Source organism: Aspergillus affinis (assembly GCF_023601865.1).
Source record: "Aspergillus affinis strain CMG 70 chromosome Unknown NODE_31_length_300061_cov_88_125253, whole genome shotgun sequence".
Lineage (NCBI taxonomy): Eukaryota > Fungi > Ascomycota > Eurotiomycetes > Eurotiales > Aspergillaceae > Aspergillus > Aspergillus affinis.
The window spans coordinates 231,839-255,503 of record NW_026515812.1 but is presented as its reverse complement, the minus strand read 5'-3'; the positions used below and the strand labels follow the sequence as shown (position 1 = coordinate 255,503).

Here is a 23,665-nt window from a genome sequence, read left to right as displayed (position 1 = left end):
ATTAAGGCTGATGATTTTAAATCTTAGACCAAAGATCCCTACCCTGGATACTTAGTAACAGGACATTAGTGTATGTACAATCATGGCCAGGCTTGTTCCTGCTTAAGGCGTATTTCCAATATATGCAAGTTAATCCACCTTGTCATCTGTCTCGTCGACAAAGGCCTTAGCTCCGAAGAACCGCCAGATCATGGGACTGTCCATCTCTTCTTTGCCCTTCATAGAGAGACTGATCTCCGCCGATCCGTCGCTCATATACGCCACTGATTTCGTCTGCAGTTTGTTAGCACTGTACCAAGATGGCCGATAAGATACGTACCAGGCCAAGTGTCAATTTGGTTGCGCCCTCCCACCAGCTATAATGATATTCGGCCTGCTTCTTGGACCGGATGAAAGACACAATGTTGTTGGCGACATATCTTGCTTGCTCAAACGCCGAGCGCGCATTCCTAATGCAGTTCAGCTCAATCACATCGCCTGCTGCATAGATTCTATCTAATGTCGAATCGGCGAGCTGCAATGTAGGCCGAACCCGAATATGTCCTGATGCGGAGACCGACTTGGGTGACAGCGCCTCTATCAGAGCGGAATTCGGCCGTTGCCCGATGCATTTTGCCTGTCAGGGTCAGTTTTATACCGCTCAAACTCGTACAGCTCATACATACCAGATAATCGCATGGGATTGTCTCCCCAGAGTGTAATTGCACAGTTCCTGTCTCCTCGATGCCGTCGACACTTGCCCTCTCTCCCAGTTTAACACATACTCCGACATTCACCAATTCCTCAAACGCTCTCTTTGCCAGCGTCGGTCCGAAGTTGTCGTTCAACAATGTGTTTCGCGAATGCACTAACGTGACATTCTTCTCCGGATATCGCGACTTCGCATCCCCTGCCAGCTCTATCCCTGCCGGTCCACCACCCAGGACGACCACGTCTGTCGCAGCCACCAACCTGTCTTGCTCGATGGTCAACAACTCCATACCCTCTCTCTTCGTCGTCACTCCCACTCGAGACGGCAACGTCGCCGACGCCCCAGTCGCTATGACCAGATACTCAAAGTCGATGGTCTTTCCAGACCCCAACTGAACCTTTCCCCTCCCATCTTCATCCACCACGACCTGTTCCGCCGTATCCCGCACCCACTCATATGATCCCCTGGGCACTGTCGATAGATATGACCCGTAGGGGATAAACGCCTTGTGCTCATGGCCCCTAACGACGCTGAATCTCGGCAACACCCACGTCACCTGGAGATGGCTGTTTTTCTCAACGACCACCACGCGATAGCCGGTCGGTAAAGAGCTAGCCAGACACCGAGCCACATGGTATCCGGCAAACGAGGCACCGATGACGACGACGTTTCGCGGGTTTTCGACAGATCGGTAGGTCAGACGGTGGAGACGCGGCGAGAGGGCGAGACTAAGGTGGGTGTAGATTTGCTGGAAGGTGAGGCCCAGGGCCTTGCAAAACAAAAGGATTTCCGCCAGCATAATGCTCTTGACAAGGTAACATGCAAATAGCAAATAGACAGGGAGGAAAGGGGGCGTAGTGCTGATGGCAATGTTTATAAGGGAACGGACCCTCCGCGGACCCTCCTCGGCCGACGATCTTATCTGATCCGCTCCGATCGTCGGGCCTTATTCGGCCCTCTTTTGGACCGAGACCGCCGAGCGCATCCACCTTTAAAACGATCATTCGCTATCCCAGGAAATGGGATGTAAATTGTGGAATTCTCCGATCTCTCGTTGACCTTGGGTTCCTGATTTAACCGTCTCATCTCATCACGTGGATGAACCCGTCTGGTTGACAGCCACGGATAACTACAAATGCCTACCTTGTGATGACCACTGTATAGTTACACACTCCTTCCCAAGGGAGTTGGGAGCTGAGCATGCAGACTAGTCGGACTTATTCCGGATAATAGGTCGTAAGTTGAACAACCGCGCGTTCCAGAATACGAGCTGGTTGGTTTTCTCGCCTGATTTAACCTACTTTAGAAATGACTGCCTAATGTACATTATCTTTGTTCGGAATTATGCATGAGATATTCTCCCTGATGATCTGCTGATTTCATTTGTGTCATGACTCTCATTATGGGTGCTGGGTAGAGTTATTGTTATAAAAGGCATTGTGTGGGTTTTATATATTTTTGTACCGGCAAGACCCTCGAGCTTATCCTAATTAAAGACGATTCAAAGCACCGCCTTGCTCAATGACCCTCCTATAATCCATGCCACCCAACTAGAAACAATCCTTCATCAAACTCGACAGCTCCCCTCCGTAATCGACCAAGTAACCATTCCCACCCGCCATGCGACCTCCATGCTGCCATCCCAAATCCGACAAACTCTGCGGTCCAACACCCATAATTTGATCTTCTAGGTTTCCGACCGCTTCGAACCACTCCATCAACTCGCGGGTCATTTGCGCTCCGTCCAGCGGCGAATGACTATGGTTGCTGGTGGACACCGGTGCGTCGAATGACTCTATCTCTGTTTCACCATTTTCTTCAGGGTGGTATACTCCATCACCCGTATGTGACTCCTCCTGCGCAGAGTGTTGATGTTGATGTTGGGGTTGATTTCCGTGAACATGCAATCCTAACTGAGGTCCTAGTTTCCTCAAACTGCGAATAGACCTCCACAACTTCCTAGAGATGTACGAGCGAGTAGAAAACCCTTTGACGAGCTCAAGCGCCATGTAGAATTCCTCCTTACAGGATCCACTGAATTGGCTTGGCGTTTGAGCGACTGCCAGAAACAGCACCGCCAGAGCAGATACCAGGAACCAGTTGAAGGCCACTTGCTGGAGGCGATAAATATCCGACGTTTCATTGAGGCGCGCGATGAAGCGAATCGTATCCTTGGCGATATCGACAACAGTTTGCGACTCGGATGGATACCGCATAATATGTGCTGCGGAATGCAGAACCGGTCGATGGATGAGCATGCGCAGTTGGTTAGAGCGCAGGTAGAGCAGACTGCGAAGACGACGAATGCTCCGAGGTTCGTCCTGACCAGAATCGGCGACGGGGTGGTGGTCGAGACGTAGGGAGTCAGGAATCGCGCCGATCCATTGCAGAACCTGCCAGTTGAGGTAGTTCATCTCGTCTTTCCTGATCTCGTCGGTGTTGTTGAATGCTGAGATAAATTTCCACACTTTCGCGGCGATCCGACTATATCGGATCATGACGCGCAGGTAGGGCGTCTTCTCTTCCGGCTCGGGGAGCCAGGGATCGATGTCCGTGTCTTCGAGAGAGAAGGGCATGCCCGTTCCAAAACTCCAGCGTATGTCGAGGATGTAGATAGACCAGAAAAGTCGAAGCACGCGTTCGCGTCCTTCTGCCGCAAGGCCTAGTTGAGTGAGCGTTTCTCGTCGATGCAGTCCTTTTTCCAGCGACATGCGCTCGACGATACCGATTGTTCGCCAGGCCAGGGTTTCTTCGTCCATTTGGAAATAGAATATCGCCTGGAGTGGAAAATGTTAGTCGTCTCGCCTACTTCATAAAAATTAATTGGCAACTCACCACTAAGGTCAGAAATATGATACTTTTAATCGCCGGTGCCCCCCAGACACAATTATCCGCGACCTCACGGACACTGTCGAATAGACGCATTGCCAACTCACTACTCCCGCTTGCCTCAGCCGTCAAGGCGCACGCGAATACCAGGCGCAGGATATGCACATCATCACTATCCAACGCCTCAGTACTCTGCTCACCAGACCGCGAGCTATAAAGGACTTCGACCTGATGCAAAAGCTCCGAGAGGTCCAGAACGGGATACATGATTCCCATCTCTTCCTCATACACCCGACACAGCCGCAGCGCTTCAGTCTTCCCAATCATCCAGAGCGCATCACCACCTCGGAGGTTTACACTCTTGTCCGGCGCTGTGGGGGATGGCCGCGGAGATGGTTCCTGAGTCACGTATCCATCGGCATCGGCCTCTCCGTCTGCTTCATGCCGCTCAACGATCCCCCGACTCTGGAGGCTTGATTTCGCGAGGTCGAAACTAAACGCTGAGGTCGTAGGGCCTTGGAAGCAGTCCCTTCCTGCTGTCGACAAACGACTGAAGGGCCGCTGTGACGTCACGACCGATTGTTGGTTCGTCTCAGTTGACCGCGGAGGCGTGATGCCGGGATGCCCTTCGGCGAGCAGATGCACGGCGGATGAGAGCGCGGTGATCTGCTCTTGCATGCTCTGCATTTGCTCAAAGAGACGGTCGATACTGCTGGTCCAATATTAGCATACTCACGATCATTGGAGAATCGGAAACCCTACTGCTCACTCCCACCACCACCATCTTCCCTTCCTTTTTCAGCCCCCTCCACATAGATACACGCGACTCTCTGTCTTCCACACCTCTGACATGGACTCTCGCCATTGCATTTGATCTTCCGTCGCTTGCACTCATTACTGTATCCGTGGAGGTCAAGATTAGCGCAACTGGATCCAAGATGAACCGGCGCTCTGGACGCCACACCCGCGCCAACGCAACCGACATGCTTGACTCAGGGCCGGAAAGCCAGAGGAACGCGAAACAGGATAATCACATGCCATGCCTTGGAAATATACTTCCGTCGTCTCTTCCGCGGCCGGAGGGCATCGGGGTGTTCTTCCGCGTCGACGGCCGAGATGGTTCCGTGCTCGATGTACCGGTTACTGTGGCTTGCAGGGTCTTGCGAAACTAGCTGGGATGGTAGGAGAGATCGGTTCAAGGGTTCCCTGCCAGACATGTTCTCGTTCGAGGGAATTGTAATAGCCACAGGTGGTTGGCGGTTGGATAGTCCGGGGGAGGCGACGGCCCAAGGGGGATTTTAATCCGCGGGGGCGGAAGATGGCGGAATGTTCCGCGGTCGGGGTTGTGTTGCCTCAGGTGGCACTCGGTCACGAGGTCTTTTGAGTTTGGCTTTGGGGAAAAATGATGTCATTGAAATTGAATGCATGAACGGTTGTCTTGGTGTTACTATAGGTTTACTCTTATATACATAATCCGCTCTATATCAAATAAGAAAGAAAGAAAACAATTCCTCAAAGATCCTTCGTCCGCTCATCACTCTCCGCAATCCACTTCTTCAAGCTCTCCGGATCCCTCGCTTCGAATCCCACCTTGAACGGCTTCGGCTCCGTCGTCAACGCCGTCGGGATGGCATTGCAATCGATCGCGTCCAAGATAGGCTGATCGGCTCGGTCCTTCGGCGGAGACATCTTGAACGCCGTAATGAGGCGGATATACGCAGTGTAGAGTTCACGATTGGCCAGATGCGAGCCGGCACACATGCGAGAGCCGGCGCCGTAGCCGTAATGAGGCGTGCCCGCGCCCTCGGACTGCTCGAGGTATCGCTCGGGGATAAATTTGTGAGGCATTTTGAAGTGATCCTCGTCATAGTCGGCTGCCCAGGCATTCTGTATTATCGTTAGTGTGACTGTATGGCAATCTCATCGCTGGGAAGTGGTGACCGCACCATGAAAAACGTAGTCCCCGCAGGGATCTTCGCGCCGTTGTATACAATGTCCTTAGTACTCTCCCGGGGCAGACAGATGGGAATAACGGTCCAGAATCGCAGCGTCTCTTTGACCAGAGCAGTCACGTAAGGCACTTTCTCCTCCACCAGACATTTTTCCCACGCGTCGCCGTCGGGGTAGATCTCCATGATCTCGTCGTACGCCTTCTGTTGAATTTCCTGGCCTTCTTGGGAGGCCAGGTACGCGATGCCCATGATCAGGTTTCCGGGGACAGTGTCCAGCCCGGCAGAGACCATAGTCAGACAGATTGATTTCACTTCGGCTGGTCACGGTTAGCTGTGGGCATGCACATGAGTAGGGATGGGCCAAGTACCATCGTTCAGCTTCGCTTCGGGATCCTTGAGAATATTGCCTGTGATACACGGCTTATCCGTTCCCTTCTCAATCCGGTCTTTCAAGATGCCCAACAGATAGGTCAAGTATTTATCTCTCCGGGCACGGAACTCCTGCGCTTCACGGTTCATCTTGGGCAAAATTCTCAGCAAGGGGATGTAGTCCTGCCAGTTATTACTGGTACTCCGGAAATTCGACACTCCGCGTTCGACGTCCACGATTTCCCTTAGCAGCTGATCATCGACGTTCCCTTCGATGCGGAATCCATAGTTCAGCGTCAGACTGGTGTTGAGGGCGAACCGCTGGAAATAGGCCGTCGGATTGACGTCGACCGTGCCGCCCTTGCTGTCCTTAAAGAGTTCCCTGATACTGGAGGTCGCTTCTAGATCGATGATCGGCATATATGATTGCACTGCAGGTCGGTTCAGTGCCGTAGCGGCGGCCTTGCGGCGTCGTTTGCATGACTCGTCCCAGGGAGAGGTGCCGATGGTGAAACCCTGCGAGGTCGAAACGACGCTGTGGAAGGTGTGGAAGGTCGGACGCGAGACGAGAGCCGATTGGTCCTTGATCCAGAGCTGTTTAACGGAGTCGAAGCTGTTGGCGAAGATGACCCGCTGGGGAGAGATGTCAGCAGGTAACTTTACATCGCGCCTATGTGGAACTTCGGCGCTGATATTCAAACACCAATTACAAAGGTCAACGTACCCGATTCCCCATGCGCACTTGGAACACTGGACCGAATTTCTTCGCCCAAGCCCCGGCCACGGTCGCATGCTTTTCGCCCAGTTGCAGCAGGTTGCCAAACATCGGCACCCCCGGGATTTCAGGGATGCCTTTGATTTTAGGAACGTCCGTCCGATTGAGATAGCGAATGACGAAAAAGACGACCGCGACGGCGGCGATCGCAAGGGTTTGTAATGTCATGGCGATGGGGATTAGAACAGAAACACAAGTTTATCAGTCGTTGTTTGCTAAGACTTCCTGGGTATGTTTTCCAAGGGACGTGATAGTGTGCACAGGACATGCAAGGGAGCGGCCAGCACAACACCTTTATGTACCTCCTCACGTGTCCAAGGAAGTGACTTGAGAGCACACGCGGCTGAATTGCGCGCCCTTCCACGGTAGATTTCCGAGTGCCTGTGTTGCTCGGCCTTCAGAGGCAGCCAGACGCAGCCAGTCGTAGCAGAGAGGATCGACACGGATGGAGAACCGCACCCCGCATGGTGTCGAAGCCACCGACGCCTAGGGCCAGTAATCAGGGCGGGAATAAGCCTTCATGGTGCCCCATTGCCAACTGTGGCCGTTTTTATTGGCTAATCTCGTCCACGGGGCGTCGTTGTTGTGGAGAAGAACGACGAGTGCGGACGTCGGAAGGTGAGTTCCGCGTTGGCGGCTGCTCGCGGGGAGGGCGGAAGGACCCGGCGGTTCCGCGGTGGATAACAGTTTCTACTTGAAACAATCTGTATGCACGATAGGTAAAGATATCGTGAATATCGGTAAGATTTCGGCTATATACAGTAACGAATAGGATCATAAAAGGGTATCGTTATTGAGAAATGCAGTCCCGCTCCTTTGTGAGCCCATCATGACTCCACTTTTCCATGCCAATCATTATAACATAATTACACATGAACGGGAAAAATGAGAAGCCAAAGTCTCTATGCAGAGTATGGCTTCTCCGACGTACTGATATGACTGGCCCGACGGCCGGCATGCATCTGCCGGTCCGCCTCCAGCGTCTGCGCGAACTTGCTGCTCTTCCGAATCTCCGGCCCCTTCCAATAAAAAATGTAGATGGGAATGGTGACAAAGATGGCCAAGCATCCCAGGATGGTACTGGCCCACTGCAAATGGAACTTGCCGCCGATGTTGCTGTACATGGGAGTCGCGTACATCGCGGACAGTCCGGCCAGGAAGTCTCGCGCGAACCCATTGCCTCCCGTGGCCGACGCCGAGTACGGTCCGTAGGCGGCCACCATGTAGTCTATCGTGGCCATATAGATGCCGTAATTGGCGATAGCAATTAAGAAGACAAAAACCAAAGGGACGATCCAGTGCATGTAGTCCGGTCCCATCGAGGTCCAGGCGAACCCGAACAGACCGATCGTCTCCAATGGGGCAATGAAGAGCAACAGAAGCAGACGTCGCTCGGGCAGCCGGGAGGCATTGCCTTGCTTCTGTCGGACCCTCCGTTGACGCCAGATGTCGGGAAGAAAGATACCGTAGGCGACGCCGTATCCGATGATGATGGCACAGAAGCAGAGACCAATCTGGAGAGGGGTGAAGTCGTACTGTTTGAAGACAAGGTTGAACGATTCGATGCAGGTGAAGATCAGGGCATCGGAGAAACCAGAGAGCAGAGACAGGAAAAGCACGATGGGCTCCCGGAGGAACATCTCGAAGGGTCGGCGCCATACGTGGAGGACCTCCTTGGCGTCCAGTCGAGGCGTTTTCAACTCGTTGGGGCCGTACACATTGGGGTCTTCGCCGGACTTGCGACGACGCTTAGCCTCGCGGTCGATGAGAATGCTGGAGCGAGTTTCGCAGACGAGGAAGAAATGCATCAGCTGGGTCACGCCACCAAAGATGAGCTGGATCCAGAAGTTCCAGCGCCAGTCCAGCCACTGTTGGATCATTCCGCCGAAGATAGGGCCGATGGTGGTTCCGCCAACTGAAGACAAGACCACGTAGGCGACGGCGAACCCTTGTTCATCGGGCTCCCACATATCAGCCGTCATACCGAGAGTGACCGAGCCGCCGGCCGAGCTCAAGCCGCCGAGGAAGCGGCCGACCACGATGGTTCCAAAGTTGGGCGCCAATGCGCAGGGAATTTGCCAGATATTGACCAGGAACAAACTGGCCTGCATGATGGGCCATCGTCCAAACTCCTCGCTCCACGGAGCCCACAATTCGCATCCAAAGGCATATGCCACCAGGAATATCATCTGTCCCACCCTCGCGGCCTGTTCGCTGATGTCGAAATGTTCCGATAGCGGGGTGACAGCGTTCGGGTAGACACTACTGTTGAAGTTCATGGACATCTGCACGGTGAAGATGACGGTGAGGATAGACCACTTCTTGTACCAGGGAAAGCTGAAGCCGAGCTTGTCGTAGCAATCATCCTCAGTAAGCTCTCGCTTCCCATCCCCGCGAAGCTTGCCATGCTCCTCGCTATCGTTGTCGGACTGGCCGGCATGTTCGGCATGGGTGTTGGCTGGCAGACGAGAAGGACTGGTGTTATAAGCCTCCTGTTTCTTCTTCTCCGACTCAATGTCAGATGGTTTACTGGGCGTATCGTTGGCGCCCATGACAGGCGAGTGGGTCGCTGCGATTCCTTCTAGAGTAGGGGTAGAGATGATCAATTCGAACCCACGTTAGGTGGCGAAGGGAAAGGACATCAAGGGTATCAAAGGTCGGAGAGAGGAATCGGAACAAGCAGGGGAGAGATAAGAATGGGTTGGTTTATGGAGAAAAAAGAATGGGGAACTGTCCAGGAACAGAAGCAGGTATCTTTATATACCACCTGTTCCGGGCATCGAGAGTCATATCTTCCCGTTCGATGTAGGGGATGCATTAGGAAGCCCACGGCTGCATGATGTCATGGCTCAATTCTCCGGCCAGTCTCACGGGCTCTCCTCCCCCGGCCGAATCCCCACACCCTCAGTAGATCTGGCTCTGAACCGGTTGCTCTCCGCACTTTCGATCCAGGTATCAGAGACCCCACCGCCCATGCGTCAGGCATGTGTATCGAGGATTGAGACCGACCCTTGAGCGTGTTCAGCCAATGAACGCCTGCGTGATCATAGTCCAGAACAGAGAAAATCAGACTGACTCGCCGCAGATCCGCCACCGTTGCAATCGTACATCAACACGACCAGGGACGACGGATGGGCTACACAGAGTCGCGCCAATCGGCGGCTGAGCGCTTGTCGGGCGGACCGAGAAAGGCAAGCCGGCCAGTTAGCGCCCAACGCTGTTTGGCTCCTTCGCGACGGTCGCCCCCAGCGAGTGACGCAACGAAGAAGCCAAATGGGCAGTGCCAAATCCGGTTTGCATTCCAGGACTCCCGCTGCGCGCGATGGTCTGGGCAGCGGTCATGTTCGCGACATGGATATCACCATCATCCCACCAATGCGGTCCATGACATCATTGCTGGACTCGACGGGCATCTGGTGATACTGCGTACAGTGTAGCTAGTGCCAAACCGATTCACAAAAATGGCTTATCGTTGCACAACATGACATTACTGGTTTACCTTCCGTCTCAGTCCTCCCTTGCCTTGTCTGACACCCGTCGGTCGGCCAGATCTCCCCGACTGTGGTCGAGGGTTTCTACACCCTTGTGGCCCCCATGCTTTCTGTAGTTTCTGCGGCATACAGTGTACAACCTGCCAGGAGCCATATCCCGTAGGACTCGTGACGTGCATGACTATCGTGGAAAAAATAGAACCGGGGGAAACTAGTCGTTGTTAGCGATCCGGACTCCGGAGACTCCAGGCCGACCGTCGCTGCCTGCATGCCTGACCGTTCCCCGAGCCGAAAACGTCTCGGCCCGGCATTTTCCACCACCGCGTGCAGCATGCCGAGTGGACACGGTATGTGAATGGTCTGTTCACAGGATAAATCGACCTGCTCGAGTGTCGAGATGGATGCATTGGGGATAAGGCATCGTCTCAAATTAGGTCATGATGTCTTATGCCCAGTCTTGTGGTTGATCCGGGTCTCGTCAGCCAAGACACCAAGACACCCAAGAATTGCCTGACCAGGGAGATATCAAGGCTTGTCGGTCGTAAGAAATCACCGCACGGACTTGGGACGCTTGGAGAAAACCGGTTCTTTCGTGGCTCGTGAGGGAGGGAATGTCAGGGAATTCGCTGCGTGGTGTGTGTCTGCCGTCTGACTAGTCCCTCCTTCCTCCAGTCGGTCGCCCATTCCTTCCTGCGCTGATGGTCCTTGCGGCTCCCCGTTTTGCATTGGTACTCACGTGATGTCTTCTCTCTGCCATCTATCGACTTTTAGTTTCTAGTCGGTGTTACAAAATCACAGCACTTCCCCCTCCCTTCATTCCATATACCAGCCAGAAAGATTGGTACAATGCAACCCTATCAAGTCTATGAAACATCGACAGTCGGTCCCACTCGCTAACGGACTGCGACGGAGTACGGCCGAAGCAAAACGAGCACGCTAAGACCCACCGGTCTGCTCGGTTTCTTTGGAGCACGTTGCAGTTGCTCGCTTGTCTTGCGCTTGGCCATTGCTCTTGTAGGTGGTCCGAGATAAGCACTATTCACCTGCTTGTGAAGCATCCTAGCGTCCATATGATTTATGACGTAGAGTTTGATACGTGCTTCAACCTCGTTTAGTTCCGTCCATGTCTGCGGCATGATCGAACATTTGACATCTATCAATTGCCACACGGCCTATCAAAGCAACGGCTGCAACAAGGAACCGGACCCCAATTGTTGCCTGATCGACTCATCTAGTCGGGCCGTGGGATACCTTCGCAGGCTGACAACGCCGACTTAAAGGTTAAATTGCGCGACAACTTCGATGATGTTTCCTCGTTCTTCCATGGTACCCGCATTAGAAGACAATTGTGGGCTCTTGCATGCAACCAACAAGCGACAAGTTACTTCTCTAACATTCCTTGGTCGACCATTTCCTACCGTGTCGGTTCAACCATCCGATGGCAACATGGTTCTATCAAGGACACGGGACAGAAGTGATCGTCTCGGGTTTAACGGAGTGCTCATCACCGAGAGTAGACTTCCTTGCTGAACCCGAATGGAACGTCGCGTAGGATGTAACACCGGCTTTTTCGGGCAATGGGATATGACTCGGATAATGTTTGGTACCGGCCTTGCCCGTGTCTTCAGAAGCAAGGTGCTCTTACTAGCTGGTTATAAACTCTATCATTTTGTAAAGAGGGACATTCAGCCATCTGGCTAACAAACCAGCTCATATCCAACGGCCAAGTAATTGATCATCGAACTATGGACAAAGTTTCTATCCTATGCATACAAGCGCCTTTGATATCAACTGAGACTCAAACATGAGTGTCCACTCTTTTACCTGTGTCACAAGTTGACACACAATCCAACTGAGATATTTTGCCGTGTTTGTTAGGTCGCGGGTACATGTCTTAAACCAGCCGAAATATATAGCTATCTCACGCGGAACTCCAAAACCCAGCTACCACCATGTAGTAGATTTGATGAATCAGTCTTGATTTTGTGCATCGCTTTCAAGTCAATGAATCGCAAATCAACACCAAAGTGGATTCGATGTATCCTGTATCCCACAACACCTTTAATTCAGTATAAATTCGAACGCCCGATGACCTAACTCGCTCAATGTATCATGGCGAAACAAAAACAAAAGAAATCAAAAAGAGTGTAAAAGTAAGAAGACACATCGAAAGGTATACAACCAGCGTGAATGAAGAACGCAAACACCCTCCAACCCCATCCCCAAAACCCAGAAACACCGAAAAATGCACTCCCGCTAGCAAAATAACTGCGAGTCTGACCTATTTACCACCCTCCGGAACCCAATGATGAAAAGTGATCCGCTGCGTGCGCTCCCCTCCCTGCGCTGAACGGCCCCTCGTCGCACCAGTCCACGGTCTTCGGCGTTTATATGCCCGGTTCAGGAAACTGTCGTCGAGGTCGAGGCGGCGTTTCTCTGGTGGGATTGGGAGAGTATCTGTGGGAGCTGGGATGTCTGTTTAGCGTTAGTATTGCCTTGTGATTAGGTAGAACCATGAAAAAGAACACAGATGACCACGGAATCGACAATAGATAATGAAACGAATGAAAGGATAAAAGGGAGAAGATGCATACAATATACTACACCTGCCTGTTGCCCCTGCCCCTGCCCCTGCCCATGTGCTTGAGAAGAATCATGCGTCCCCAACCTCGACCCCGTCTCCAACCCATGCTGATAGATCTCTTCCCCACCGAGCCCATACCCGTCATGCCCTACCCGCTTTCTGACCGACGAATCTCTCGCTGCCAGTAGCCCCGGGATGACGGAATAGGGGACTCCTCTTCTCAAGGCATCTCGGAGAAGGGCATACTCCTGACGTCGTTGGTCGAGTTTTGCTTGTTCGAGAGACGTTTTGAGTTCTTCTGTTCGTGAGGGCGAAAAGTTGTTTTGGTGGTGGTGTGGAGAGGGTATGTAGGACGGCGGATGTTGACGTTGGTTGGATGAAGAATTGGTATTTGTATGCGAGAGGGAGAGCGAGGACGACGACGAGGGGGAAGGCGAAGGCGAAGAGGACTGGATCGGTAGGTGGTGGATGGGCGGCAACGTTGGATACGGGTTCATAGTGGTGATGGTGAGGGTTGACACTGAAGGGTCGGGGACCAGGTAAGGCTGAAGAAAAAAGCTTTCTTGGCTTGAACGGGTGTGGGTAGGGGATGGATATCAACATATAAGATATTATAAATCAATAAAGGAATAAATAACGCCTTGGGGGGAATGGTCCACCGGGGCTGAGAAGAAGGACAATCTATTTCCCTGCTATACTTGGGCTACGAGACACTACAATAACTAGTCGATTGCAGTGAGACCAATCTCCTCTTGCGGAAGGCCACGAGAGCAGTCGGTAGAATTGCAGCGGAAATGCAATAAGGCTGCAATATAACGACAGAGCAAGCTAATTGCGCAAAGTCCGGGCCGCTAATGGAGTCTTTCATCCACAGGCACAGGAGCATCTCGCGACGCTCGGTGAGAGCTAAGACACTGCAATTTGTCCTTCTCAAGTTGGCAACAATCTCAGACAAAAGAGCAACTCGACAACGAGAAACAAACTCCACTTCACGCCTCGTCTGCCGCGTCCGACTCAATACTGGCCCAATATGGGTTAATTGGAACCAGATCCTCCGTGCCCGGACAGAGGGGAAGCGATCAACGGGACGAGATTGGACCTTGACAGCACGGAGAGGGGCCTGGTTTCAGGCTGTTTCATCTGGGACGCAGTTGGCCGACGGACTGGGCCTCTCCACTTTTTGCTCGCAGCGGTGGATGCCGAAGAGGAAAGGTTGGTGCCAATAGTGGGCGACTAGCGACTTAGTTCGTTGGGACTATCTCCGTAGGGCGGAGGGATCCAAGACGGAGATTTGGGATCCGCCGCAGGGCTGAAGGGCTCGAGGCAGACTCGCTTGGGGTCCGTGGCAGGGGTTGGGATTGGTGCCAATATTTTCTTCCGTTGAATTCATCTACTAAGGAACTGTACAACTACATACATGAATCGTAAGAGATGCCTCCGCATCGCTCTTCCCACCCAAAAAGAAAACCCCGATGGTCGACGAGACAAGGCGAGGAATAAGAATGAAATCTTCGTCAGGAGAAAGTAAAATGAAAGACGGAATCGAAAGAGAATATAAATGAAAGTCGTTGTTGATTGTAAAGTACACGGAAACAATCCACATCCCACATGGTATCCACATATGCAAAATCCCAGAAAATGCAGTGAAAACACTAACAATGATGACTCTTGGATGAGAATCTATCGAGGCGGGTTTTGTGGTGTCATTGGTACGGGGAGTGACCCAGCATTTGACCCCTGACTATAAACTCGGTGGTGACCGTGACCGGGGTTGCCGCCATCGCCCAAGACACCAGGCCCGGGGCGCGTCTGCAAGGGATGAACGGCCCCAACCGCCGGGCCTGGTCCACCAGGAGCATAACTCATACCGCCCGAAGGATTCGGCTGCAAGATCGCCGGGGGTGTGTAGGAGCGACCCATTTGCATGGCCTGAGGGGGCGGTCCGGGTAAGCCTGCTACCCGAGGCGCTTGAGCCTGCGGAGGGGGGGTGCTATGACCATATTGTGCGCCCGCGTATCCAAGGGCAGACCGGTGAGTTTGCTGTTGATGCGCTCCGCTCACCATCGTTTGCACATGTTGCTGGTACGTTTGGTGGCTCCCCGGGTGCTGCTGACTTGGGATAGTCATCGGCACTGGCGTTGGCGGCGCAGGCGGCGCATACGACGCCGTTGCAGGCGTCTGACGAGACGTGACCCCAAGCAGATTGGCGGGCGACTGAATCGGAGTCGGGGGTCCTTGTCGCGTCCCATATGCAAGGTTGCTGTTACGCGACGTGGGCGACCCCATGGCCGACCGCATCATTGGATTCTGTGCAGCCATTTCACGAGAGCTGGCAGCAACTGCCTGCGCGTGTGAGGCCGGGGACGGCGCGTAGACCGAGGCGTGGTAAGACGACGGACGGTGCGAGGGGGCCGGCGAGGGGGTCGGAGCCGGAGATGGGGCTGTGAGGTTCGGCAGGGCATGGGCGGATACGGTCTGGTTGGAGGCATAGGGGGAGTAGGGTGCTTGAGGGGGGAGTGTTGAGGTAGGACGATTGTTGGCCTGTTGGTGAGGAGTGGGCTGCTGCTGCGACTGCTGGCCTCGTGGGTCAAACCGTGCCATCCAGTCGTTATTGGCCGGCCCGGCAGAGCTGCCCGGTGCAGGTGCATAGGCTTGATAATCAGAGTACGTACGAGCCGGCGGCAAGTACGGGCTCTGCTGTGGGTAGGCGGAAGCATTCTGCTGAGGCGTCGACATCATAGGTTCGTCCTGGCGGGGCGCGGGTGGTGGTTGAGAAAGGGACGGCTGCACACCCGTGTAGACGGGCCGTGACGGCGACGCAGCATTACTAGGGGTGCCCAACGCAGCTTGATCGCTGGCAAACCTCTTACGTGGCTGGGGTTCTTCGGATTCATCGTTGAGAATGCTCATGATGTTGGACCGTTTGGCGGGGATTTGACGAGGAGCCTCAGTAGGTTCCGATGGAGGAGGCCCAGCTCGAGGAATTTCCTTGGGGGGTGACAGAACCGGCGGTGGTTGCGTCATGCCCACCGAGTGACCGGGCAGAGTGTAGTACGACCGCTGGCTGATTGGATCGTGCCGGATGGTATGAATTTCTGGTTCTTGCCTCTGCAATGGTTGCACGGGAGAGGTAGGGGGCTTGGTAAAACTGGGCTGGCGAGAATGAGAAGGCGTGGGAACCATTGAAGGCTGCGGTTGAGGTGGCAGGTAGGCGGGTTGAGATGACGGCATAGCACCCTGGCTGGTGACAAGCGGTGATCCGTGTGCATCCATATTGGACGACCGGAACCCTTGCGCGTGTAACGACTCCATGCGTGCGATCTCTGGAGCGGACACCGGCGTTTGACGCGCTGTAGCTGGCGCCTCTTGGGGTCGAGTCGTGGTATGAGACATGACAGTGGCTGAAACTTCGCGCCTGTCGTCGGGAAAATAGCCCATACGAGGGCCGGGCATACGTGAAGGCACTCCGGCTTGGGGACGAGCCGTCCGTGTGGTGTCCTCGGCGAGAATTGGCCCGGGAGCAATGGGTGCACTGCTGGCCTGCGCAAGGGGTGGGTATCTGTTCACATTGCGCTCCTTCTCTGGTGGGGGACGGGCTTGCAAAGGCACTGGCTGTGCTGAAGTCGGCGGTGGAGCCACATGCTTGCTTTTCGGCGCCGGCCGCGTCTCATCCGTGTCAGATGCGTTATCAGTCTGCGGTGCCAGAGGCCGGGGAAGAATTATGGAAGATGGCGTGGCTTCATAACGGCGTTTAGATGCGAAGTTGGGCACAGGCAAAGGACCCGTGCGTTCACCGCGCGCCTTCTTACCCTCTGCATCTGCAACAACGTCCTCGAAGTCCTTCTGCCCAGAGTCAATCCGACGCTGGAAGTAGTTTTTCACCTGCCCAAAATGTCAGTCAACCCTGGGTTGGAATTGTAGGGGAGCAATTGGTATTCTCTCCTTGGTGGCCTTACCATTACAGTGGTTTTCGTCTTCATGAAGTTGGAAATGCCCTCAAAATCACGACCAAAGTGGGCCAGCAACAGGGGAAAGTCGCGCTGTTCCGGAACAGACCAGTAACTGGTCGGTTGCAACGAGCCGTAACCGACCTCTTGTTGTCGGGTGGCCGTCGGGGGCTCTTGTTCACCCGATTCAAAGACGTATACGCCTTCCTTCTGTCGACCTCGACCAGACTTTGCGCGCGGGGGGGCTTCTTGCGGCTCTCGCTCCGTCGGCTCCCGAGCTCGCATGATTGCTGCATCATGTGCACCATCCATGGATGATTCGGTCATCTCTGGCTTGGGAACTGGTCCAGCAGGGGGCGTGGCCGATGGCAGCGGTACGCCTACGTTGAGCAGCGGCTCGGGAGGTGTGGGCTGCGGCGTTTGCTGTGGCTGTTGTTGCTGCTGCGGCGGCTGCGGCGGCGGGGGCGGCTGCTGTTGTTGTTGCTGCTGCTGCTGCTGCTGTTGTTGTTGTTGTTGTTGCTGCTGCTGCTGCTGCTGCTGCAACTGTTGTTGAGCAGCTTTCCCTCTTCGACCTCGCGATCCGGGACCAGAACGACCGCGTCGACTGACTGTCCTCTCGCCTTGCTCTAGTTCCTTAGCTGCGTTTCCGCGTCGGCCGACGGTTGACGGATCCGTGTCGGCAGATGAGTCCCCGAAGGTGGGCGCGGCGGCACGACGAGGACGGCCGGTGTCTGTGACGGGAGCCGGGTCTTCCTCGCCTTCGTAATCCGGCTTGACGACGCCCAAGTCAGCCATGAGAGCGTTGGATTTGGGTCGAGCGGATCGTCGGGCACGGCCACGGCGGCTCCACCGCTTGTTCAGTTTCGCCTTGTACTTGATTTCCTCTTTCGTCAGGTAGTAATGAACAATGCACTGCTTGAAATCTCGGCCAGGCAAGGATTCGGCAATCTTGCCCCATTTCTTAGGATGAGCCATGAAAGCGTCGGTGAAGACCTCGTGCTCTTCCGGCGTGAAATCGTTGCGAGGAGGCAGAAAGCCAAAGACGGCTCTAGCATTGACCGGCTCGACGATATTATTTGTATCCTTGTAAATCCGTGCCTTGGCCTCGGCGGCTTCCAGCATTTCCGGAATGACAGCCTCCCGGGTGAGATCTGGCTGGGCGGTAGCTTTGTTGCCGCGGCGCCGCTCCAACTCCTCCTGTGCTGAGATCTCTGACGCCCGAAGAGCATTTTGAAAATCCAATTCACTGTTACCCTTGAATCGTCTGCCCTCTGCAGTTGTGGTAGGCGTGACCACGATGGGAGGAGCAGGAGGCGTAGCTGGTGCGGGAGATACCGAAGGCTTCTCCTTGGCTGAGTCCAGCTCGGAAATGGTTAATCGCCAGGGCTTGTAATAATGTAGATACTCTTCCCGGAGCGACGCGTTCTTAAGTGAGATCTCCTTGTTGCGTTTCATGAACTCAGAGCGGAAAACGTCTCTGAGTGAGTCGTATAAAGCATCATTCTCGTGACAGACTTCGAGATCGGACAGTGGAGTCGGTGGCCCGGAATGCAAAAATGGTAGATGCTCGACAGCCACGGGTTCGGCTGAGACCAGCGAATTCGGCGCAGCTTTGACTAATGACTCGGGTTCCTCCGCGTCTTTTTCGGGTTTGGGTTCCACGGGAGGAGCGACGGGAGGGACGACAGCTTCTTCGTCGACGATTTGAGATTTGGTTTCAGGAGCCGGAGGAGTTGGTGCCTTCTCGGGGACCACGTCATTGGCGATCTGTCCCAGCAATTGGATTCGCAGCAGCAGCGCCACAACGGTCGGGTCTTCCAGGGGAGGCGGAGGGAGATCAGCCCGGAACATGTTCATATCCTTCTCAAAAATCCGCTTTCGTTCTTCGAGATAGTCTTGTGTGAACACGACCTTGTCATCTTCTTCCTCATCGCTAGATCGCCCAAAGTCCGGAATAACGACGTCCGGCTTTTCTTCAGCCGGTTTCTCTTTCGGCGCCGGCGTCTCCGTGACGGCACGCGGGGGGCTTGTGTGACGCGGCTTCGGTTGCCTGGGAGAGTCGGGAGAAACGCGAGCCCTCACGGATGGTATATCATCCTCGGGTGCTATCTCCCCAGCTTCTAGATCCATCGCGTTGTCATCGATCGACATCCGATGCTCCCTTTTAGGTTCATGACTGACCGATGGAGTCCGCTCCTTTCCATCCACGGCCTCACGACCTTGGATCGATGTAGAAGTCGGGCCCGACGGGGGACGACTGTAACCAGGGCGGACCCATTGTTTGTTGCTTTTAGGCGGCCCCCGTGACACAGAAGGTCGTTGCTGTAGGGCTCGCGGTCCGGTGGGGATGTTTGATGAATTTTGCATACGGGGTGACGTATGAGGCTCGGGAGAAGATGCCAGACCCGCAGAAGACGGCTTCCTATTGCCATCCACGAGGCTAGTGACAGAACCGGCCTTGCTGGCGGGAGACGTCTCTCCGAGGGTCACAGAGGCGTCCTTACTGGCCATTGCCGCGGGCGCGGTGGGCGGTGACAGGTCCGGTTGCTTTGGGACATGAGGCGGGGCTGGAGGACGAGGTTTCGACGCGCGAGGTGTGGGTTCATGAGGTTTGTTCGAGGCGTCTAGGGTATCATCACGCCGAACCCGTTGCTCTAGCGGCAGTTGCGAAGAGGGCCTTGTGGCCTTTGGACCCGTGGGTGATTGGATGGGTCTTCGCGGAGGAATATCGTCGTGCTCCTTTTCTGTCTTTGGGAGGGAAGGAGGGGCTAGAGCCGGTTCAACGGACGGCTTATCCGCGGGCAAGTCAGGGATAGGCGCCGTGACCGACCCAAACGCAGGCACCTGCGGGGCTGGCGGAGGAGGAGATCGTTTGACAACCGGCGGCAAGTCTTTGGGAGGATCTAAATGGGGGGCAGGTGCGGGCGCGGACGCGGGAGCAGGGGCGGTAGGAGCAGTAGTGGGAGTAGTAGCCGCGATGGGGGCTGTTGCAGGAGCAGCAGGAGCAACAGCGGGAGGAGCGGCGGGAGGAGCAGCAGAAGGAGCGGCAGCAGGAGGAGGAGCGGAAACAGGAGCAGGAGCAGGAGCAGGAGCAGGAGCAGCAGGGGTCTCGGTCCGCTCAGGCTCTCGGCGAGGGTCTGTTGCAGACGGCTTGCGGGGCGGTTCGGGGCCTGCATGATCGGGAATCCGCTCGGACGGTGCGGGGCCGGCATGTCCTGCAGCCGGGACGGATGACAATACGGACGAAGTGCTCGGAATCCGATTTTCATTGCGATTAGGCGGCTGGTCTCGCTTCCAAGAATCCAAGGGCGGTCGGTCCCGATCGTCGCGCTCTATCCGTCGATCCAAGTCGTCGCGGCGGTCGAATCTATCCCGGCGATCCATGTCTCGCTCTCTTTCGCGGTCGCGTCGGTCAATCTCGCGATCCCGGTCGATAGCCCTCTCACGATCTCGCTCACGCTCTCTATCTCGGTCTAGCAGGCGATCCCGGTCGCGATCTCGATCTCGGTCCCGTTCACGATCTCGGTCGCGTTCGCGGTCACGGTCACGGTCACGCTCTCGCTCTCGCTCACGCTCACGCTCCCGGTCCCATCTACCATCTCTCGACCTACTGCGGCGGCGGAACGAATCACGATCATCGAGATAGGGAATACGGCCTCGGCCGCGCCCAATTTCCCAGTCACCCCGACCGCGACCTCGCATGGGACCACCGCGTGGGTGATGACCCGGGCCCGAAGACGGCACGTCGCCGGCGGCGGACGAAGCCGACAGAAGACTGTCCCTCGACCCACGTCGCATGCGGACTAGGTCAGGGTCGCGGCCCAACGGTTCTCTGATATCACGAAAATCACGGGGTGGTGGCGGAGGCGAACGGGAGCGGCCACGGCCAAAGCCGACTCGCGGTTCTCTGGGGTCGAAATCTCGGTCGCGGCGGCCCCAATCGCGGTCGATGTCGCGGCGGAAGGGGGGCGGACCATCGCGGAGATCTCTGAAGTCTCGATCTCGATCGCGATCTCTGTCTCGTATATCTCTGTCTCGATCTCGGAAGTCGCCGCGGCCCGTATAGCCTCGACCCCGACCGCCGAAGGGCGCGCCGCGAGGGTGGTCAATCAAGGCCTTGGGGCCCCGGGGGGGCTCTCTCGGCAGGTTCACATCGTCGGAGCCACGAGGACCGGCGGGAGGTCTGCGGTCGCCGAATCGGGGCGGTGAACGGTCACGGGAATTGAACCCAGACGACGGGGGATATCGTGAAGACATCACCAGACCATGCTAAAAGGCGCGGGAACGGAGAACCTGGCAGAGAGCCTGTGACGAATTAGTTCCGGAGGGAAGGAAGACCACACCCCAAAGAGCGAATGGGTGAACTAAGCCTAAAATGAGAACAAGAGTCTAATAGGAGGAACGAACGAGCCAAAAACCAAAAAAAGTCAGACGGCGGCGAGGACGACGGGCCAAAGGGAGACGGGCAGCGCAAAGACGAGGAACGGCAGGTGGGGACCACGTGACCTTGAAAGCGTGGAAAGCACGGGCCACGGGTGAGTGATGAGGTAAGCAGCTAGGCCCGATCGGGACGGGTGGCAGCGGGGAGGTGATTGGCCCAGACGGGCTTAGCGGCAGCCACTTGGCGCGGGCGTGTTTCAGATGGACTGACGGAGTCCCGTAGGGGAACAAGGGAGCAGGCACGGAGTAGGCACGGAGGAGGTAGGGGAAGGGTCGAGGACGGAGGGTGCAGGGCCAGACCCATCCGAGTCCAGGGGAGTGGTCAAGGCGACACAGAATTCAACATGACCCGATTCAGAGGGAAAATGGCAATGCAGACAACACCATAATAACAAGAAAGACAAAGAAAATAGAACACAATAAAGCCAAATCGAATAGAGCGAGAAAAGAGAAAATAGAAAATAGAAAGTAGAAAATCCCCGCACCTGTTGAGACGGCGCAACGTGTCACCGAGGTCGACAGACGGATAGCTGCAAGGAGGGACGCTGGGCAGCAAAGATTCAAGACCCGTGGACCTGCCAACTAACGCCTGCCGATATTAGGATTTAGGACGGACTCGAATGGGTTTCGACGGGGATGACTCGGAGATCAGAGCCGGGGTCAGACGCGGACCAGCCAAAAATAAGAAACAAAATTTAAGATAAATTAAAGATTGACCCAAAAAGACACAAAAATCAAGAAAACGAGGGAACGATCCAAAAGAGTTCTAGGGAAGATTCGTTCGAATAAACGAGAGCACGGTTGGACACACAGGGAGAAAGACAGAGAAGATGGGAGGAAAGAGACTGAGGGAGGGAGAGAGAGAGAGAGAGAGAGCCAAATGATGGACGGGGCCGCGCAACGAGAAGCGCTGCCGCTCGATTGGGTTTGGGGCCACCGGGTCGAGGGGAACTCAAAAATAAACCGGAGGAACCGTCTGCCTGACTGCCTGAACCCTGAGGCTACCACCAGAAAAAAGGTACTGGGGTCGAACTGCAGGGCGCCTTGCTTCTTGCGGTTAGCCTGCCATGCCTCGATCTGGCAGACTGCCAAACTGGCAGCCTGAGGAATCGAGGCCAGTCATGCCACCCCGCCGGGTCTTCCCCTCACCAGAGGAGAAAAGAAAAAAAAAAAAAAAAGACTTATCTACACGCACCGTCACACACGAGAATCTCAACGCAGCCACCGGATTCGATTTTGCATTCACTTTTCTATTTCTTTCCCTTCAATCTTGCATAGCTATCTGGGTGTTTCTTTCTTGACTGATTTATTATTCTTCCTCCCATCTTCCACCATGTCTCAATCACAACCCGTCGCTGAGGTTGCCCCTCCTTCCGCCGCCACCGATGCCGTCCTGATGGCCTCGGAACCCGTGCCTGAGGGCACTCAGCAGGTCCAGGGGGTGGATTTTGAAAAATTCCAGGGTCGTGACATAACCGTTGCAGAAATGGTCGACAACATGAAGTACATGGGGTTCCAAGGGAGTGCCGTGGCCGAAGCGACTGGCATCATCAACGATATGGTAGGCACAGGCCCCTCTTCCCCCTCCGTGGCAGCTCTGACTCACCCTTGCGAATCTGCGTTTTTCTAGCGAGCCTATCGAGATCCCGAGACAGGCGCAAAGACCACTATCTTCCTCGGATACACCTCCAATCTCATTTCTTCCGGCTTACGCGACACCATCCGCTACCTCGTCCGCCATCGCCATGTTTCCGCCATCGTCACGACCGCCGGTGGTGTCGAGGAAGACCTAATTAAGTGTCTGGCTCCGACCTACATGGGTTCATTCACGGCGCCGGGTGCTGGTCTGCGTGCCAAGGGTTTGAACCGAATCGGCAACCTGCTGGTCCCGAACAGCAACTACTGCGCCTTTGAAGACTGGCTGGTCCCCATCCTGGATAAAATGCTGGAGGAACAAGAGGCCGCCAAGAAGAAGGCGTTGGAGACGGGCGACGAGGAGGACGAGCTGCACTGGACCCCGAGTCGCGTCATCAAGCGGTTGGGGCAGGAAATCGACAACGAGGACTCCGTGCTCTACTGGGCCGCCCGCAACGACATCCCCATCTTCTGCCCGGCCCTCACCGACGGCTCGCTCGGAGACATGCTCTACTTCCACACCTTCCGTTCCTCTCCACAGCGACTGCGGATTGATATTGTGGATGACGTACGGCGCATCAACACCATGGCCGTCCGGGCCGCTCGTGCGGGGATGATCATTCTCGGGGGCGGAGTGATCAAGCACCACATTGCCAACGCGTGCCTGATGCGAAACGGTGCCGAACACGCCGTGTACGTGAACACGGCCCAAGAGTTCGACGGCAGCGATGCGGGAGCTCGACCGGACGAGGCCATTAGCTGGGGGAAAATCAAGGCGGGCGCCAAGTCGGTCAAGGTGTATGCGGAAGCCACCGTCGTCTTTCCCTTGATGGTGGCAGCTTCCTTTGCCCGCGCCGACCAGCCTGCCTCGAATGCGGACGACGCGGCTCGCAACTGAACGCAGCCCGGGCGGTTCGAACGGCAGCTCCTGACCAGAAACCCGCACTCCAGG

The 23,665-nt window shown here is 55.3% G+C and overlaps 8 protein-coding genes across 8 annotated transcripts; 1 reads left to right on the top strand and 7 right to left on the bottom strand.

Moving 5' to 3' along the window:
• Window positions 1–129: 129 nt before the first annotated feature.
• KD926_006222 (NAD(P)/FAD-dependent oxidoreductase) lies at window positions 130–1,490 on the bottom strand (the record flags this gene model as incomplete). The annotated part of the gene is made up of 3 exons (XM_053099199.1): window positions 130–273; window positions 320–616; window positions 666–1,490. The coding sequence occupies 3 exons, from the start codon at window positions 1,488–1,490 to the stop codon at window positions 130–132; spliced, it is 1,266 nt and encodes a 421-aa protein (XP_052957079.1).
• A 751-nt stretch (window positions 1,491–2,241) lies between these two features.
• KD926_006221 (putative C6 transcription factor) lies at window positions 2,242–4,737 on the bottom strand (the record flags this gene model as incomplete). Its single annotated transcript, XM_053099198.1, has 3 exons — window positions 2,242–3,468; window positions 3,527–4,232; window positions 4,577–4,737. The coding sequence occupies 3 exons, from the start codon at window positions 4,735–4,737 to the stop codon at window positions 2,242–2,244; spliced, it is 2,094 nt and encodes a 697-aa protein (XP_052957078.1).
• A 295-nt stretch (window positions 4,738–5,032) lies between these two features.
• On the bottom strand, window positions 5,033–6,784 carry KD926_006220 (cytochrome P450; the record flags this gene model as incomplete). Its single annotated transcript, XM_053099197.1, has 4 exons — window positions 5,033–5,407; window positions 5,467–5,789; window positions 5,841–6,474; window positions 6,566–6,784. 4 exons carry the CDS (start codon window positions 6,782–6,784, stop codon window positions 5,033–5,035), a joined length of 1,551 nt encoding a protein of 516 aa, XP_052957077.1.
• Window positions 6,785–7,518: 734 nt separating this feature from the next.
• Window positions 7,519–9,168, bottom strand: KD926_006219 (MFS general substrate transporter; the record flags this gene model as incomplete). Its single annotated transcript, XM_053099196.1, has 1 exon — window positions 7,519–9,168. The coding sequence occupies one exon, from the start codon at window positions 9,166–9,168 to the stop codon at window positions 7,519–7,521; it is 1,650 nt and encodes a 549-aa protein (XP_052957076.1).
• Window positions 9,169–9,752: 584 nt separating this feature from the next.
• Window positions 9,753–10,029, bottom strand: KD926_006218 (uncharacterized protein; the record flags this gene model as incomplete). Its single annotated transcript, XM_053099195.1, has 2 exons — window positions 9,753–9,943; window positions 9,990–10,029. 2 exons carry the CDS (start codon window positions 10,027–10,029, stop codon window positions 9,753–9,755), a joined length of 231 nt encoding a protein of 76 aa, XP_052957075.1.
• A 2,359-nt stretch (window positions 10,030–12,388) lies between these two features.
• KD926_006217 (uncharacterized protein) lies at window positions 12,389–13,188 on the bottom strand (the record flags this gene model as incomplete). Its single annotated transcript, XM_053099194.1, has 2 exons — window positions 12,389–12,582; window positions 12,702–13,188. 2 exons carry the CDS (start codon window positions 13,186–13,188, stop codon window positions 12,389–12,391), a joined length of 681 nt encoding a protein of 226 aa, XP_052957074.1.
• A 1,183-nt stretch (window positions 13,189–14,371) lies between these two features.
• KD926_006216 (MYB DNA-binding domain protein) lies at window positions 14,372–20,895 on the bottom strand (the record flags this gene model as incomplete). Its single annotated transcript, XM_053099193.1, has 2 exons — window positions 14,372–16,573; window positions 16,648–20,895. 2 exons carry the CDS (start codon window positions 20,893–20,895, stop codon window positions 14,372–14,374), a joined length of 6,450 nt encoding a protein of 2,149 aa, XP_052957073.1.
• Window positions 20,896–22,411: 1,516 nt separating this feature from the next.
• On the top strand, window positions 22,412–23,611 carry KD926_006215 (deoxyhypusine synthase; the record flags this gene model as incomplete). The annotated part of the gene is made up of 2 exons (XM_053099192.1): window positions 22,412–22,639; window positions 22,709–23,611. 2 exons carry the CDS (start codon window positions 22,412–22,414, stop codon window positions 23,609–23,611), a joined length of 1,131 nt encoding a protein of 376 aa, XP_052957072.1.
• Between the last annotated feature and the right edge of the window lie 54 nt (window positions 23,612–23,665).